General features: G+C 49.6%; 1 protein-coding gene across 2 annotated transcripts in view; it reads right to left on the bottom strand.

The window, feature by feature from the left end:
• Positions 1-17,367, bottom strand: part of RSU1 (Ras suppressor protein 1) — a 144,180-nt gene that overhangs the window by 66,335 nt on the left and 60,478 nt on the right. For both annotated transcript variants that reach the window (XM_054390078.1, XM_054390079.1), the window contains one exon: positions 12,336-12,468. In XM_054390078.1, coding sequence (XP_054246053.1) covers positions 12,336-12,468 — 133 coding nt within the window. The remainder of the gene's footprint in view (positions 1-12,335; positions 12,469-17,367) is intronic.

Raw genomic sequence — 17,367 nt, 5'->3', positions numbered from 1 at the left:
CACACACAGAACTCTGCTGTGAAGTGCCCTGTGCACAGTTACAGCTCATGAGGTGCTCTAGGGCAGCCATATATTCACTGTGGTCTGGCCAGGGCATCTAAAGTCTGTAGTCAGAAGTGACTGGGGCTTCGCTCCCAAATACCTGAGGAGACACTGAATGGTTCCACCTGGGAAAGAACAACCTCGTGGACCAGGAGAGGTTGGAGACTGATCTGTTGGACACCAGCACAGAGGAGAGGGACCTGGGGGTCCTGGTGGCTACAAGGATGCCCTTGAGCCAACAATGTGCTCTTGTGGCCACAAAGGCCAAGGGCATCCTGGGGTGCATTAGAAGGGCTGTGGGGAGATGTTGAGAGAGGTTCTCCTGCCCCTCTACTCTGCCCTGGTGAGGCCCCATCTGCCCCTCAGTTCAAGAAGGACCTCAGGGAACTGCTTGAGAGAGTCCAGCACAGAGACACAAAGCTGCTGCAGGCAGTGGAACATCTCCCTGTGAGGCCAGGCTGAGGGAGCTGGGGCTTGGAGATTGGAGCAGAGGAGTCTGAGGGCTGCCCTCATTGCTGGGCATAAAGATGTGCAGGGCTGGAGCCAGGCTCTGCTCAGAGATGTCCAAGGACAGCACAAGGAGCACCGGGGTCAAGCTGGAGCAGAGGAGGTGTCACAGGAATAGAAGGGAAAACTTTGTCCCTGTGAGGGTGCTGGAGGCCTGGAGCAGGCTGCCCAGAGAGGTTGTGGAGTTTCCTGCTCTGGAGACTTTCCAAACCTACCTGCATACATTCCTTTGCAGACTATGCTAGGTGATGCTGTCCTGGGTCACCCTGCTCTGGCAGTGGGGTTGGACTGGATGATCTCTGGAGGTCCCTTCCAACCCCTAATGTTCTGTGATTCTGTTATTCATCAGGAATGTCCTTGTTGGTAATCATCTCCCAAGACCTATCAGACAGCAGTGAACTCTCGCTGGTGCTTTACTGGAGTTGCACAGTGTTTACCTGCTAGGAGAATGTTGTGCAGCTGCACAAGCTAAAACCTTCACAGCATTCTGTGCAGCTCAGCACCTGCCCTGGCCAACCAAATTCATGAAGTTTCCTCGGAAATAGTTCTCAAATGCATATTCATGCCTTCATTTTACAAATTATATTCACACTACAGGAATCTTTTTTTATACCTTCACTCATAGGCTCCTATGCATCTTCTTCACTATTTACCCCCAAATTGCTGTCCAAGGTAACCTAGGTCATGATAACCCCATCTAGTCTCTGTGGCTGCCTCAGTGTTGGGAGGAGACTGGCACTTCTGCCCCTTTTCAGCATTTTCCAGACAGCACAATTCAATTAAAACTGAACTTCGGTGTGACCAGACTCTGCCGGTCAAGTCTCCTAAACCCTCCAAGTGCATGTCCACAGGCCTGGAGCTTTAAAACCATTTCTCACACACGAAATGTTGGTCAGGCTTAGTGGACTGAGACACAACTCAAGGTCCCTAGAGGATCATCCTGCTTGCACTGAGCACAGACAGAAGCACAGCAAAACCTGGCTTTCCTTCCTGCTCCCTAAAGGATCATCCTGCTCACACTGAGCACAGAACAGAAGCACAGCAGAACCTGGCATTCCTTCCTTCATCCTTATGAACAACCTGACTTCCCCAGCGCAGAAAGGTCCCATTTCATTCCTAGGTTTTATCAGAATCACACAGCCACAACCAGTCCCTCTGATGACTAAGAGCCATACAAGACAGGCACCACCTTGGATTGGCTCTGTCCCACTGCACACACTTTACTCAATGCTACCTAGCACTTTCCCTGCTCAGAGTGCCACTTGCCCACAGCTGCACTTCTCAAACTTTGCTTTCTTGCTTAGAGCCCAAACTGTCCTCTAGACCAAGACCTCCATTCTGTGTCTTATCAGCTTCCCTGATACATCACTACCTGTTGCTGGTTTTTGGTTTCATTATCATCATCACCAATGATATTTAATTTAGTTACTCCCTTGCCCTACGTTCAGATGCGGTTTGGATTCCTAACCTGTATCCTGGTGTCACTGTTTCTCTACTGTCGGTTTTAACAAGTCCTCAGCTTCTGTACTTTCCTCTTCGTTCCAGTCCTAGACATCTGCCCCAGTGACTGAAGCCCTAGGTTATCATCCCTGACTTGGGAAACGTGTTATTGCCTAACATTTTGAGCTCTATATGGAAGCTGACATCAAAGGGAATAGTAATACCAGCAGCCAGGCAAGTATTTATGTGTGTGGTATCTCTGTCTGTCAGACAGATCAGTGATGGCTCAATTTTTATTGCACATCCATCTCAGTAATATATAAACACAGATATACAGAGATACTGTTTTTCTTGTTTATCTTTCTACATGGGTTCCACTTTGCTCTTCTTTTGGGGAAGTGTTACAGATTTGCATGTAAATGCTGTCTGAAGATGTCAGGACTCTGAGCCATCTATTTTCTCTCTTGGAAATCATGTACTAATATATTTATCAGTGTTTAAAATACAGCCAATAAATACAACATTTGGTTGGAATACCAAGCAATGTTTGCATATAAATACACAGGCCCATGCCTTCCATACAGCAGAACCAAATGCCAGTGGCTGATGAAAGAATTCTGTTGGTGACTTACAGTTTGTGATGCTACGTGGTCGAAATGTGTGAATCAGGACTGTTAACACTTGTTTATTTCTAAGGTCTCTTGCTTCTGTCCTAGTGTTGAGTCAAGAGCTGCCCAGGGCAAAAGGACAGAGAAGATATTTTAGCCCTTCCCAAGGAGTAAAATAAAAAGTTTAAATGGAAATTCTGTTTACAAATCTATACCAAAGGCATTCAGGTAGAAGGAATACACCTGAGCCTACCAGGCCAGAACCTTCCAGAAGCCTTCACCCCCCTCAGCCTCAGCAGCCCAGGAGCAGCCAAACTGCTCCCCCCGAGCCCCAGGCCGGCCGCAGGCTTCCCCAGGCCCTGTGGTGGAGCTGGGAATTGGCTGCCAGCCAAGGCCAGGAGAAAGCCTCTGCCCCACACACCAGAGGAGAACAGCACAGGGCCTGAGACAGAGAGGAGAGAGAGAGCTTTGGCTGTGCACTGCCTGCAACAGAGAGATACAGGGAACAGAAGAGAACAACAGATTGCAATAGCCTGGGACAAGCTGCTGTGCCCCTGGCACTCTCCAGCCTCTGCAGGACTTTTGTTGGTGGTCACACCAATTGACTCTGAATGGCCCTCAACATACAACAGCTTCCTATCATTCTCTGAAGGAAATTTAATTTGCAATGAGTTCACCTTCAAAGGAGACGTGGCATCTCAGAGAATCTCACCTAAGGTCCATCACAGAGGCCATCTGTGCCACTATCTTTCCTCAGCCTTTGAAACCACCCTACAATACATGAGGTCACACACTGGCACAGAAGGGGCACTCATGAAGGGGCCAAAAGCTAAGGAGTCACTGAAATATAGAAGTGAGCTCCAGCAATGGACTGTGGGACACATACCACCTCCTAAAGTCTTGTACAAGGGTGAGGACAAGCACACTGTGCAAACAAGAGGGGGAAAGAAGCACTCACTAAAGGTTCATCCTGAAAGCACTTACTGAAGAGTCATCCCTCCAGGAACGAGACTACCTGGTCTAAAAATATCTGTAGAGCTCAGCCTAGGAGAAAACTAATGCATGAAACCTTCCATTCCACAAGCTACCAAAGAATGCTAGTGACAAAAGAGAAACAACAAAGGAAAATAGCATTTATCACAGCCTATTTTCCAGCATTTATCACATCCTATTCCTCTTAGCAAGGCAGCACAGACTCCCAGTATCCAAATTCTCTATACCTTTACTGACTCTTGTGCATCATGCAAACAGTTGAGGCATCTAACCACACTCCTCTGAATCAAATCCACATTAGATGTTTAAAGCAATTGATTTGTCTTCCTCTCTGTGGTCTTTACTTGCCCCTGAGAGCCCAGAACACTGATCGCTAGAAACTGCTGCTGAGATCATAGTGTGCTCAGTCCAGCTGTTTCTGGTGGTGTTACAAGGTCATGTAATGGCTGGATAATACAGAAGTATTTAATTTTACACAGAAGCATTCTCTCCATCTATTTCTTCAGTCTGAGTGGAGAAAGGAATGTTATGAAGGTTTCTGTAAGTCCAATGAGGGAGCTGGGGCTGTTCAGTGTGGAGAAGAGAAGGCTCTGGAAGCCTGCAAGTACCTGAAGGGGCTACAAGAAGGCTGCAGAGGGACTGTTTGCAAAGGCCTGCAGGGACAGGACCAGGGACAATGGCTTCAAACCAGAGCAGAGCAGATTGAGATTGGATGTGAGTAAGAAGTTCTGCACCAGGAGGGTGGTGGAACACTGGAACAGGTTGCCCAGGGAGGTGGTTGAGGCTCCATGCTTGGAGATCTTCCAGGTGAGGCTGGAGAGGGCTCTGGGCAGCCTGATCAAGTGGAGGATGTCCCTGCTGAGTGCAGGGGGGTTAGACTTGGGTGAGCTTTGGAGGTCTCTTCCAACCCAGACACCCTATGATTCTCTGATAACACATCCTGTATACAACAACAAAGCAATCATGTTGTGAAAAAGCTGTGGACATTTGCATCTGCTGCACAGAACTGCCACACACAGCTATTAAATCATTAACTGAAGGAATCTTCTGCTTTATTTATGTTAACAGGGGAGGGGGGCACCTACATTTTTCACTCAAAAATCAGGAGACATGAACAGATGAGCACAGAGGTCTGCCTGCATCACAGACATGCCACCCTCTGCCACAAGTGATCTCATCACATCCTCCTGCTCCAACTGATCAGCACTCACTTGGAAAGAAGCAGGACCTTGGCCTTCATTTCTTCTGTCAGAGGGCAGCTTCTATCAGAAGGTTATTACTTTGCTTCCTTAATAATTAAGAAACCTTCCTTAAAATAACACCTGACCAGCTTAGTAGTATTTGTTCTTATGTCCACCTTTTCTTTTTCATGCCTTAAATGAAGTCTCTTCCTCTGGTTCTCCCTCCAATGACAGCCATGAGCTCTTTTACCAGCCTTTGCTTTGCTAAATAAACCAAACACCTTTTAAATCTCCTCTTGGCTCTTCATTCCTTTTATAATCCTATCATCCTTCCTCACTCTGCCTGTTCCTGGCTGAATTCATATTTCATGAACATGATGACCAGAGCTGCATAACATTTCCTTTTCTGCACTAGAAAATTTCCCCTCTCTTAAACCAACTGTGGAGACTTCTCTTCCCACCACCAGAGGTGCCCCTCAGAACGCCAGGAACTGATACACCCAAGCCTTCCCCTTCCTTTGCCAATTCTTCCCATGTGCTGTGCTGATTCTCTTCTGTCCTGCTAGCCTTGTAGCATCAGCAGACCTCACTGAAATGCTCCTGCTTTTCATGATAACAGAGCCAATACACAAAAATCCCAATTTTGCAGGTCCTAGACTGCTGCACAAGTACCACCATCCAGGACAACCTCTCCTCCTGTCTACCAGTTCTACCTGCTCATGCCTCCATCTCACCTGCTGGCACTTCTCCCTTCCCTAGCAGACTTCCCAAATGCCAAGGCATGGATTTTTGCCTTGTCTGATTTCTCTTGCCTTCCTGACAGGTGGTGTCACTGATCAGCACCACCTTGTCTTGGACAATAGCTGAAATCACCCTGCCTAAACAGTTGCAGAATGAGCCCAGGAGTTAGGCCACTGGTATTCCAGTGCATTACTCTTGAGTATCTCAACAGTCTCCTCTAGCTGCTACAAATAAATGCTGAAATGCTCTTCATTAATGTAACCCACAAGGATCTCTTACTCCATGGCCTGTGCCTGCTGCCCTGGAAGCAGCTGCTCCATAGTACTGCAGGTCCAGCACAACTCATTCTTCTCCAGAACAAAACGGGGGAGATTGTCTTTACACAAGGAACTGAATCCTGAGTGGATTTCTCCAGCCTTTCACTACCAATAAATGAGGTTTTGCAATTCCAGCCCTTAGCACAGACCAGCCTGCCCAGGGAAAACTGTCCCAGCACTGCCAATTGACACAGACTGAGCACAGCAGTCATCAAACCATTTCCCTCACTAAGAGTTGAAGTGTCAGTCTTGGAAACTGTTTACTCTGCTAGCACGCCTCCTGATGGAAACGTGAAAAGTGCAGCTTCCTTCCTCTCACAAAACATCTTCTTGTGACTCTTGACTCCAGGCTGCCTGCCTGGGGGGGGAAACCTGCCTCCTGGAAGCTTCACACAGGTGACTGTGCTATCATCACCCTGCCTCCCTGGAATAAATAGGTCAAGGAGAAACACAGTCATCACTAAATTAAGTGTAAAAGGTGACTGCTGGCATTAACAGCAGCTTAAAAATTCTGGAAGTCTGAGTGGTGTTTTAAGCATCCAGGGCCCAGCAAATCACTTTGTTTTAGCTGAGATTCCATGATCAGGAGCCTGTAACAGACTCTGCTTCCCTTTCTCTTAGAACAAGGAGGTAAGAGAAGGTTTCACATGAGCAGTGAGCAAGAGCATGTGATTAATGCCAGAAACGTACCCAAAGGGCAATGTTCTGGATTAACTTTGCTGTAAATCAAAGAATCACAGAACATTAGGGGTTGGAAGGGACCTCCAGAGGTCATCCAGACCAACTAGAGCAGCTCACACAGGATCACATCCAGGTGTCTCCTTCTCTGGAGACATCAGAAGCCTCACAGGGACAAACTTCTCCCTTCTGTTCCTGTGGCATCTCCTCTGCTCCAGCTTGCCCCCAGTTCCCCTTGTGCTGTCCTTGGACATCCCTGAGCAGAGCCTGGCTCCAGCCCTGCACATCTTTATGCCCAGCAATGAGGGCAGCCCTCAGACTCCTCTGCTCCAATCTCCAAGCCCCAGCTCCGTCAGCCTGGCCTCACAGGAGATGTTCCACTGCCTGCAGCAGCTTTGTGGCTCTGTGCTGGACTCACTCAAGCAGTTCCATGAGGTCCTTCAGGAATGGAGGGCCCCAGAACTGGACACAATATTCCAGATGTGGCCTCAGCAGGGCAGAGCAGAGGGGGAGGAGAACCTCTCTGACCTACTCCCCACAGCCCTTCTAATGCACCCCAGGATGCCCTTGGCCTTCATGGCCACAAGGCCACATTGTTGGCTTATGGTCAACCTTCCATCCCCCAGGACCCCCAGGTCCTTTTCCCCTTCACTGCTCTCCAACAGGTCAGTCTCCAACCTCTCCTGGTCCATGGCTGATGCCAGACTCTACCCTTGCCCTTGGATTTCACTCCATTTCTCCCTGCCCAGCTCTCTAGCCCGTCCAGGTCTGGCTGAATGCCAGGAGCCAAACCCACTCACTGCTCTCAACTGCACATCTCAGCTTTGCTCATCACAGTCAAGGCAATAACTACTTCACCCTGGCCCTGAGGAGCATCCCAGGATTCCCATTCTTCACAGGAGCTTAACACACAGTTTTCTTTCAAACATCCATGTCTCTCTGCACTTGTCTGAATATCTTGTAAACACTGAACCATCCAATCCATCATCTCTTTGGCAGTACCCTAGGCAGAGAAGATCCTCTGAGAATACACTTACAACAGAGAGGTCACTTTGAAAGTTGTCTAAAGGCATGAATAAAAAATCAAGCAGCTTGTTAAAAGCCTTTTGAGGAGAGGAGGTTGCCAGTGCCCTTCGGTGCTTGATCAAGTTCTTCAGCTGCTTTCCAACACTACTGCAATACTACATGGAGAGTTTAAAGGCACCTTCTGAGCACCACAGCCAAAATGAAGCTTACTAACTCACCTCCATAAGTTAGTAGGGCAGGCAGAGATTAAGAATCCTTCTGTCCTTGGCAAACTGACCCACTTCCAAAGGCTGCTCTCACAGGGTGATATGTGCAGCTGGCGTATTTTAGCCAACAACAGCCAGCAGAGTGCCAAGAGCTGATGAATTTCCTGTTGAGAATTAAGAGCCCCTCCACACACATTTGCTGCCACAATATATGGCCCATCTTTTTGTCAGCACAAAGGCTTGGCTGAAAAATGAGGGCTGAAAAAAAAGCACCTGGCGTCATTTCTCGTGAAAGGTGAGGAAATTAAAGGATATGGAAGAGCCTCCAAAGCAAGAGGAGCTCCTCTGAAGGTGGCAAACTGGCTTCTGAAGGAAAGAGCAATGCCAGCCTGATGCTTGGTGCATGAGCACCATGTCAAACAAGAGTGAAAGCAGTGGAGACAAATGGCATTTTATCCTTAGACATCATCATCCCTCAGGGGTGTCATCCCTCCTCCACAGTTAATCACCAGAGCATGAATAGCCTAAGACAAGGCTAAAAATGGGCTGTGATTTTTCACTAACTATGCTGGAAGCAGCCAGTTCATTGCAGAAAGGAAAGAAGAGGTTCTGATCCCTTTGGTAGTTGCATCCCAAATGCAGCCTCCTACAATCTGAAATCTCCACTGCTGACTGCAGCACACAGCTCTTGCTTGTGCCACCACCAGCAGAAACACCAAGGTTTAGTAACCTGACTGCAGAGGAGTGCACTGTCATGGCTTAGTGGAGCTACTCCTTTTCTGGCTGAGACAACAGCAGCTGAGCACACAGGGTGTCCTGGGCACTGCAGACACCAAATACCCTGTGTTAGCATAAACCAGCCTAGGGAAAGCTAACTTGCTATGCCCCTGAGACTTGACACTTGCCACTGTCTGAGCATAGCCCTCTGCCTTAGCTGGCAGACAGTTGCAAACAAAGTCAAACCAGTATTTCAAGCCAACCTGCAAAAGCAGTGGGCAAAGGGAGACAATTACCATCTCTGGAGCTCAAAACCCATCCACCACATAAGTGCATAAATCCATCATCAGTAAATTTGCAGATGACACCAAGCTGGGAGCAGGTGTTGATCTGTTAGAAGGTAGAAGGGCTCTGCAGAGGGACCTTGACAGGCTGGACAGATGGGCAGAGTCCAACATGATGGCATTCAACAAATCCAAGTGCTGGGTGCTCCACTTTGGCCACAACAACCCCATGCAGAGCTACAGGCTGGGGTCAGAGTGGCTGGAGAGCAGCCAGGTGGAAAGGGACCTGGGGGTACTGGTTGACAGGCGCCTGAACATGAGCCAGCAGTGTGCCCAGGTGGCCAAGAGAGCCAATGGCATCCTGGCCTGCATCAGGCATAGTGTGGCCAGCAGGAGCAGGGAGGTCATTGTACCCCTGTACACAGCACTGGTTAGGCCACACCTTGAGTACTGTGTCCAGTTCTGGGCCCCTCAGTTTAGGAAAGATGTTGAATTGCTGGAGCATGTCCAGAGAAGGGCAACGAGGCTGGGGAGAGGCCTTGAGCACAAGTCCTATGAGGAGAGGCTGAGGGAGCTGGGACTGTTTAGCCTGGAGAAGAGAAGGCTCAGGGGAGACCTCATTGCTGTCTACAACTACCTGAAGGGAGGTTGTAGCCAGGAGGGGGTTGGTCTCTTCTCCCAGACAACCAGCACCAGAACAAGAGGACACAGTCTCAAGCTGCGCCAGGGGAGGTTTAGGCTGGAGGTGAGGAGAAAGTTCTTCACAGAGAGAGTGGTTGGCCATTGGAATGTGCTGCCCAGGGAGGTGGTGGAGTCACCATCCCTGGAGGTGTTCAAGGGGGGATTGGACGTGGCACTTGGTGCCATGGTTTAGATAGGCATGAGGTGTAGGGTGACAGGTTGGACTCGATGATCCTTGAGGTCTCTTCCAACCTTCTTGATTCTATGATTCTATGATTCTATGCAGAGTTCCTGCTTTAGAAAAGTGTCTGAAAGCAAACTCACTCAGCTGACTGCTAAGACACAAGAGCTTCTCTCTCCTCAGTGTTGTGAGGCCACCTAAACAGCAGCCTACCCAACCATCCACCCAGCTGCATTGCTGTGTCTCAGTGCTATGCTGGCTGGGTCTATCGCATGTTGCAAGGCAATCCAGCCCAATTACTTTGGGATTTCCTTTCTGCTGATTATTCAGCCCAAAGAGCTCCATTGTGCTTGGTTGGTATCTACAGTCACACCTCAGCCTTCTGAAGTGCTTAATGAGAGAAAAGATACAGTACCTGGACACAGGCTCTGAAGCTGAAGGTAGTGCACAGTTGTTAAAGGAAGAGATCACAATTTCATTACAAAAAGGAATTTTCATTTCTTCTGTGCTCACAGCACATTCCCTGCTGTGCACACTAGAGCTGCCAGACCTGTCACCTAGACTGTGCCATTGCTTAGGAGTTTTAACACCTAAACCCAAATGCAAACAAAAAATGTCTGCAGCAGGTGGCATTCAAGTAACTTTCAGATCACAGAATCCCAACATGGCAGGAGTTGGAAGAGACCTCTGGAGATCACCTAGTTCAATCCCTCTGCTAAGGCAGGGTCACCTAGATCAGGTTGCACAGAACACATCCAGATGTGTTTTGAAAGTCTTCAGAGACGGAGACTCTACGACCTCTCAGGGAAGCCTGCTCCAGGGCTCCAGCATCCTCACACCAAAGAAGTTTCTCCTTAAGTCCAAGTGAAACGTCCTGTGTTCCAGTCTGTGCCCACTGCCCCTTGTCCTGTCACTGGGTACTAATGAAAAGAGGCCAGCCCCATCCCCATGACCTGCAACCTTGAAGATATCTACAAGCACTGAGAAGATCCACCTCTCAGACTGCTCTTATTAAGGTCTCTCAGCCTCTCTTATTAAGACAGATGCTGTCCTCCTGACACCCAGAGCTGTCCCTATGGGATCTGCACAAGGGCCCCTAGCCTACGTTGCTCAACCAGAAATAAAACATTGCAATAAAACACTTCCAAACATAATCAAGAAACCTGGATGTGGCTGCCCCGTGGAGTGTGGGGAAGGGATGGTATGAGCAGGTCAGTGGCTGGAAGAAGGCTGTTGCAGTCCACTTCAACCTCTGGACAGACTCATCCTGGGAACACAGTTACAGCAGGAGAACGCTTCTGAGCCATGCAGTTTTTGCAGCCACTCTCCCACCCAGGATCCTTTTCATCTAAATTCTCCCAGTGCAAACAGTCTACAAAGGCCATTGCTGGATCTTTTGGTTCCATACAGAAATGGACATCCCAAAGCCTTCACTTGGGAATCCTCTCTTTCAGTAACTGAGTTCAGGCAGCTACCATATAAACAAATCATCACAAATGTTTCTAAATTATGAAAATCTATTATTTAAATGAAGAGGAAATGCAGAGTCTGACTTTCCAACCTCGAGGCTGTACTATGTGCTGCATCACCTATTGCTCCCAGGAAGACAGCATCAAGGCTGTTGTCAGACATGCAAAACCAACTTCCACCTGAAGGTTTACTGTGGACTGGAAAGTTTTACTAAAAATCAGTATTTCAAGTCAGTGAATGATTAAAGACATTGTTGCCTTCAAACACCTGCCATCTGTGGACAGGATTTGGAACTAAAATGGAGGAGTGCCAGCAGGAGGTTCACTTTTTTGCAGCTCCACTGTTGAAGACAGCACTGGCAGCTGGATTTGAATGATCAGGGCTACAGGTTCTTGCAAAACCACTCCAGATTAAACCAGGTTTGAATTCTGTAAAACAATCTGCACTCAAACCAAATATCAGTTTCAGTCTGTACATAAAATGGGTGCTTCTCAAAGGCCTGTAATGATTCTCTTCTGGAGTCTGGCATCTGGGAAAGAACAACCTCATGGACCAGGAGAGGTTGGAGACTGATCTGTTGGACACCAGCACAGAGGAGAGGGACCTGGTGGCTACAAGGATGCCCTTGAGCCAACAATGTGCTCTTGTGGCCAAGAAGGCCAAGGGCATCCTGGGGTGCATTGGAAGGGTTGTGGTTAGTGGTCAGAGAGGTTCTCCTGCCCCTCTGCTCTGCCCTGGTGAGGGCACATCTGGAATACTGTGTCCAGTTCTGAGCCCCTCAGTTCAAGAAGGACCTCAGGGAACTGCTTGAGAGAATCCAGCACAGAGCCATGGGAATAGAAGGGAAAACTTTGTCACTGTGAAGGTGCTGGAACCCTGGAGCAGGCTGCCCAGAGAGGTTGTGGAGTCTCCTTCTCTGAAGACCTTCCAATCCCACCTGGATGTGTTCCTGCGTGACCTGCCCAGGGTGATGCTGCTCTGGCAGGGGGTTGGACTGGATGATCTCTGGAGGTCCCTTCCAACCCCTCCGGTTCTGTGGCTCTGTGACAGTGTCAAGCAGCCTTTGTGCTTTTCTAACATGACTAAACCCACTGTTATTTACATTCTTGTCAGCAAAACTCCTCCATGCAAAAGCAGAGGTTCACAGCTTTGCCCTGAATGCCAAGCTAGTGTGTGAGTATGGCTGCTAAGAGCTGGCCAAGCACACCCCAGGAGCACCAAGCAAACACTACAGCTGCAGCATCAGGGACATGGAATACTCACTACTTGTATGTTTCTGAACGAATGTACTCAAAAACATGAGACACTCCCAGCTGGAATTGGTCAGCAATAGGGGTGACCCAGGGGTTGTTTTCTGCTTTGAAGACTTGCTTCTGACCAGTCAAATCCAAGTTACCTGAAACAGATTAAAACAAAACAGCATATGAAAAAAAAAAGAAATGTGAAAAATCTGGAAGAAGTCATAGAATCATAGGACTGGTTTGGTTGGAAAAGACCTCTCAGATTGAGGCCAACCCTTGATCTAACACCACCATGGCCATTAAACAATGTACCAATGTGCCATGTCCACAATGTTTTTGAACACCTCCAGGAATGGTGACTCTACCACCTCCCTGGACAGCCTCTTCCAATGTCGGACCACTCTTACAGCAAAATTTTTTTCTTAATATCTAAACTCAACCTCTTCTGCTGCATCTTGGGGCTATTTCCACTCACTCACTGTGGCCAGCAGAGATAAGGAGAGGATCATCCTCCTGTGCTCAGCACTGGGGAGGCCACAGCTGGAGTGCTGTGTTCAGCTCTGGGCCCTCACTGCAGGAAGGACATTGAGGGGCTGGAGCCTGTGCAGAGCAGGGCAGTGAGGCTGGAGAAGGGCCTGGAGCCCCTGGGCTAGAGGAGGGGCTGAGGGAGCTGGGGGTGTTGAGGCTGGAGAAGAAGAGGCTGAGGGAGACCTCATTGCTCTCTGCAGCTCCCTGAAGGGAGGTTGCAGTGAGCAGGGGGCAGCCTCTGCTCCTTGCTGCCAAGCCACAGGAGCAGAGGAAATGGTTCCAAGGTATGCCAGGGGAGGTTCAGGCTGGATCTCAGGAAAACTTTATTCCCTGCAAGGGTTCTCAGCCACTGGAATGTTCTGCCCAGGGCAGTGCTGGAGTCAGCATCCCTGGAGGTGTTTCAGCAGTGTGTGGAGCTGGTGCTTAGGGACATGGTTTGGTGCTGAGCCTGCAGTGCTGGGTGGAGGGTTGGACTTGGATGAGCTTGGAGGTCTCTTCCAGTCTGATGTGCTCTGTGATTCTGTGAATCCAACACTTTTCATTCATTCAGAGAGTATGACCATAATAAAGGGAAATGTTTCAGTCTTAGCTGAGAGGCGAAGGAGGACATCATAGTTCTCTGTTCATTTCACATATTGCACAGCAGGGTTGAACTCATTTCACTGCATATAATCTTTAAGCAGTTTTAAGCAGACATTAATAGTGCGTAAGTGCTGGGCCCTCTCTACCATGACTTGCAGGAATGAAAGGAGAATGATGGTGTGGGAGGAGGAGTTTGCTATTCTGAGGCTTGATCACTGCTATTGCCTTCCTAGTGCCCAGCGTGGTGTTGGTACCAAGCTCCTACCACTGACCTGTGGAGACAGCTCTGAAAAAATCCCTAAAGGCAGCATTCTTGCAACATGCCAGTTTCACCTCTTGGGTTGGCAGGAAGACTTAAGAGGCTGTTAGGAGCCTGCTTAGGGTTGTTCCCTTTGTTCATTTTCTAAACGTTGACCACCCCAAAGCAGAACATAACACGCTCAGCTGGCACTCCTCATGGCTATGGATACACCAGGCTGAATCCAGGACAGTCTAGCCATTGAGAGATGTTCTGTTCTTTACATTAAGATAAGAAACCTCTGCTATATTTTATATTCCCTTTTGAGAATTTTAGGCTGAAGAGAGGTCAACCTCCTCAGACAGGAAAGCAAGAAAAACGGGAAGCAAAAAAACTAATAATACAAAATTAGGAGGATTTGAAGACTGTTTGAGCCAAGCTGCCCCAGAGGTCTGGGTGAGGTGAGCTGATGTGCAGTTTTTCAGAGCTGCAGGCCCTGCTGTGAGCTGCATGACCACACAGGCTCGGGGGGCTGCTGCCAGCCAAGTGCTTGGTGACCATTCCGGCTGAATCCTCACCATCACGGCTGACCCTCGGTGCCTTTATCTCTCTAGAAAGGGTTAACACAATTAGAGAGAGACCATCATACCCCATGAAAAGCTGTCATGCATCTCACCCCTGCCAGCTGCCTGAGTGCTGTCTGAGGGACAGGGCACGGCAGGGGAGTGTCCTCCCTGCTCACGCCTGGCTGCACCTCCGTAACAGCCCCGCGGGACTGCTAAGGGACACGGCAGCGCGGCGCTGACACGGACCGGGGAGCAGCACTGAGCACTGTGACAAAGAGAAGCTAATCAGCTGAGAAGTGGCAGGTCTGAACCTCGCCGGCTGGCTCAGGCTGTGCCTTACTCAGTGCCCCAGGCACGGGCAGGGGGCAGCGGCGGCACCGCCTCCAACCGCAGCACTCTGGCCGTCGCTGCTGCCAGGAGCGTGAACAGCTGAACAGCTGCAAAATGCAGTTTCCATTTCATTGCCTTCAAACAAACATAGGTTTCTCTCCAAAACTGCTGAGGCTGTAAGCACTCGCTCGTAATTACAGCTCTGCAAGTACTGCATCCAGGTAAAAGGATCAATCTGAGTAAAACTAACACAGACAGCTACATTGTGGAGTTTACTATGGGTCAAAGGCAGTGCTGCTTACAGAGTAAGTCACACATCCCCAAATCCCAACAGCCGAGGCCTCAGCTGAGCCCTCTTGTCCTGAGCTGTGTTAGAAAAGCAGTGCCCAGGGAACGCTGCCCTATGCTGCCATCCCCACAGCACAGTGTGCTCACTGCCATCCCAGATACCACCTGGCCCATTTTAAATGTAACTAATGCTAATAAATACTGTGCTACTAAAGGCAAAGAGAGGACTCCTCAAGCAGCAAAAGGACCTGCAGATCCCTATGCCACAGCAATCGCTTCATTTTCCTTCACCTTCAATTTCTCCCCAAAGCACGCTGGTGACACAGATACTGCTTTTTACCTTCAGTAGGAAGAATCGGGCAGAGGCCCTAATGGTAAAAATAATCTCATTATAGACGAAACAGGGACACCCAAAAGTCCAGCAGCCACACTGAAATCCAGCCCTTCCCTGCCCAGAACACCCCTCTGAAGCCCTGCAGCAGCTGTCCCGGCAGCTCATCCCACCCGCTGCTAGAGCAAGAGGTCACTGCCACCTCACGGCACAGCCTTGCAACTGAAGAATGGAATGAAGCAGTGTAGTATGGAATTGAAGCAGCCAGCTGCTGCCATGGCAAAGGAAGCACCCAGCTGCCCCCATGGCAAGCACAGGAAGCACCCAGATGCCCCCATGGCAAGCACAGGAAGCAGCCAGCTGCCCCCATGGCAAAGGAAGCAGCCAGCTGCCCCCACGGCAAGCACAGGAAGCAGCCAGCTGCCCCCATGGCAAAGGAAGCAGCCAGCTGCCCCCACAGCAAGCACAGGAAGCAGCCAGCTGCCCCCATGGCAAAGGAAGCACCCAGCTGCCCCCATGGCAAGCACAGGAAGCAGCCAGCTGCCCCCATGGCAAAGGAAGCAGCCAGCTGCCCCCATGGCAAGCACAGGAAGCACCCAGCTGCCCCCACAGCAAGCACAGGAAGCAGCCAGCTGCCCCCATGGCAAAGGAAGCAGCCAGCTGCCCCCACAGCAAGCACAGGAAGCAGCCAGCTGCCCCCATGGCAAAGGAAGCAGCCAGCTGCCCCACAGCAAGCACAGGAAGCACCCAACTGCCCCCATGGCAAAGGAAGCAGCCAGCTGTCCCCACGGCAAGCTGCAGGCAGAGCAGGTGCTCCTCCGCAGGGAGGTGGCTGCCTTGGAGGGCAGGAGGGACCCTGGGTCTTGAGCTCCTGTCCATCCAGTGACGAAATTTCCATTTGAAATGGGCAGAGAATGAAGCAGGATAGAGAGGGGCCTGCCCCACCTCCTCAGCACCAGGAAGGAAACAAAGCCCAAGAGCCATGCCACAAGGCAAGCCCCCAGAGAACAGAGCAGCTGTGTAAGTAAGGCTGCCCCAGGATGAAGCCCTGCCACTGCTGCACAGCCATTTGGGAGCACAGCCTGGTGTCTGTTCTGTGCTCACCACAAACCACCTGTCAGTCACAGGCTTACCTGATCTTTCTCTGGCCACAGGACATCCAGGACCCCCCCACACAAGCCCAGGCCCCAGTCACACCTCAGAACAGCACAGGCTGGGGCAACCCAACCCACGGGAGCCCAGCAGGAACGCCCCTGCCCCCAAGCACCAGCAGTGAGCCGGCAGCATGAAGAGATGATTACACCACCCAAAGCAACAGCTCTGCTACCCTGCTCACTGCAGGAGACTGGACAGCTTACAGATGTGTCCCAGTCTCCTCACCAACAGCCTCCTTGCCTAGAAGGGTTTTTGCAGTAGCAAGATGCTTCACAATGCTGCCAGTCCCTCCCTGCAGCACTGGAGCCAGAGGCCAGGGCAGGAGCCATGTCAGATGCTCCTCTGTGCATGCTGCCCAACAGCAGCATCAGCGGGACACTATCTCCAGACCTTTAGGAAATGCATATACTGCTCTGCTACATGGCTCACATCAAATCCCTCAGCTATTTTTAGTTAGCAAAATACAGAATTGCCTCTAGTAAAAATCCAGTACTGAAGGTTCAGTCACAAAATGAATTAGGGTTGGAGATTGCATTGGTCATTGCTGGTTTGATCTTTCCATGTATATCAATCTACTAAAAAATATTTGCTTACCATCTCTGGAATATGACACAACTAGGAGACTAAAATTGTATTTCATCATAGCAGATTTCAGGTCCTTGCTATTTTACCATACTGAAAGAGAACAACTCCACTGAAATGCATTACAGCCACCTGCCTTTGGTATGAGAAGGTTATCCTCAAGACCAGTCAGCACAGCCTCTTTCCTGGAGCACAGAAATGCTTTTCAAATTACTTTTGAACACTTCTAAAATTATTTTTTGTAAATAAATAATCCAAAATATATATCCCAGAGCCTGGGTCTAACCTGCTTAAAGAACCTTCTAACTTACAAGCCTGAAGGATGCTTTTTCTAAGCCTCTGTCTCAAGCAGACATCGATTTTTAGGTAGGAAGAATGCAAAATGGACATATGGCTGCTACCAGGGAGTGGACACTGGAAAGAGAAGGGTGTGGAAAGCAGAAGAGCAAAGACA

The sequence above is a fragment of the Indicator indicator genome, chromosome 20 (genome assembly GCF_027791375.1).
Source record: "Indicator indicator isolate 239-I01 chromosome 20, UM_Iind_1.1, whole genome shotgun sequence".
Taxonomy (NCBI): Eukaryota; Metazoa; Chordata; class Aves; order Piciformes; family Indicatoridae; genus Indicator; species Indicator indicator.
This window is presented reverse-complemented; position numbering and strand designations above follow the sequence as displayed.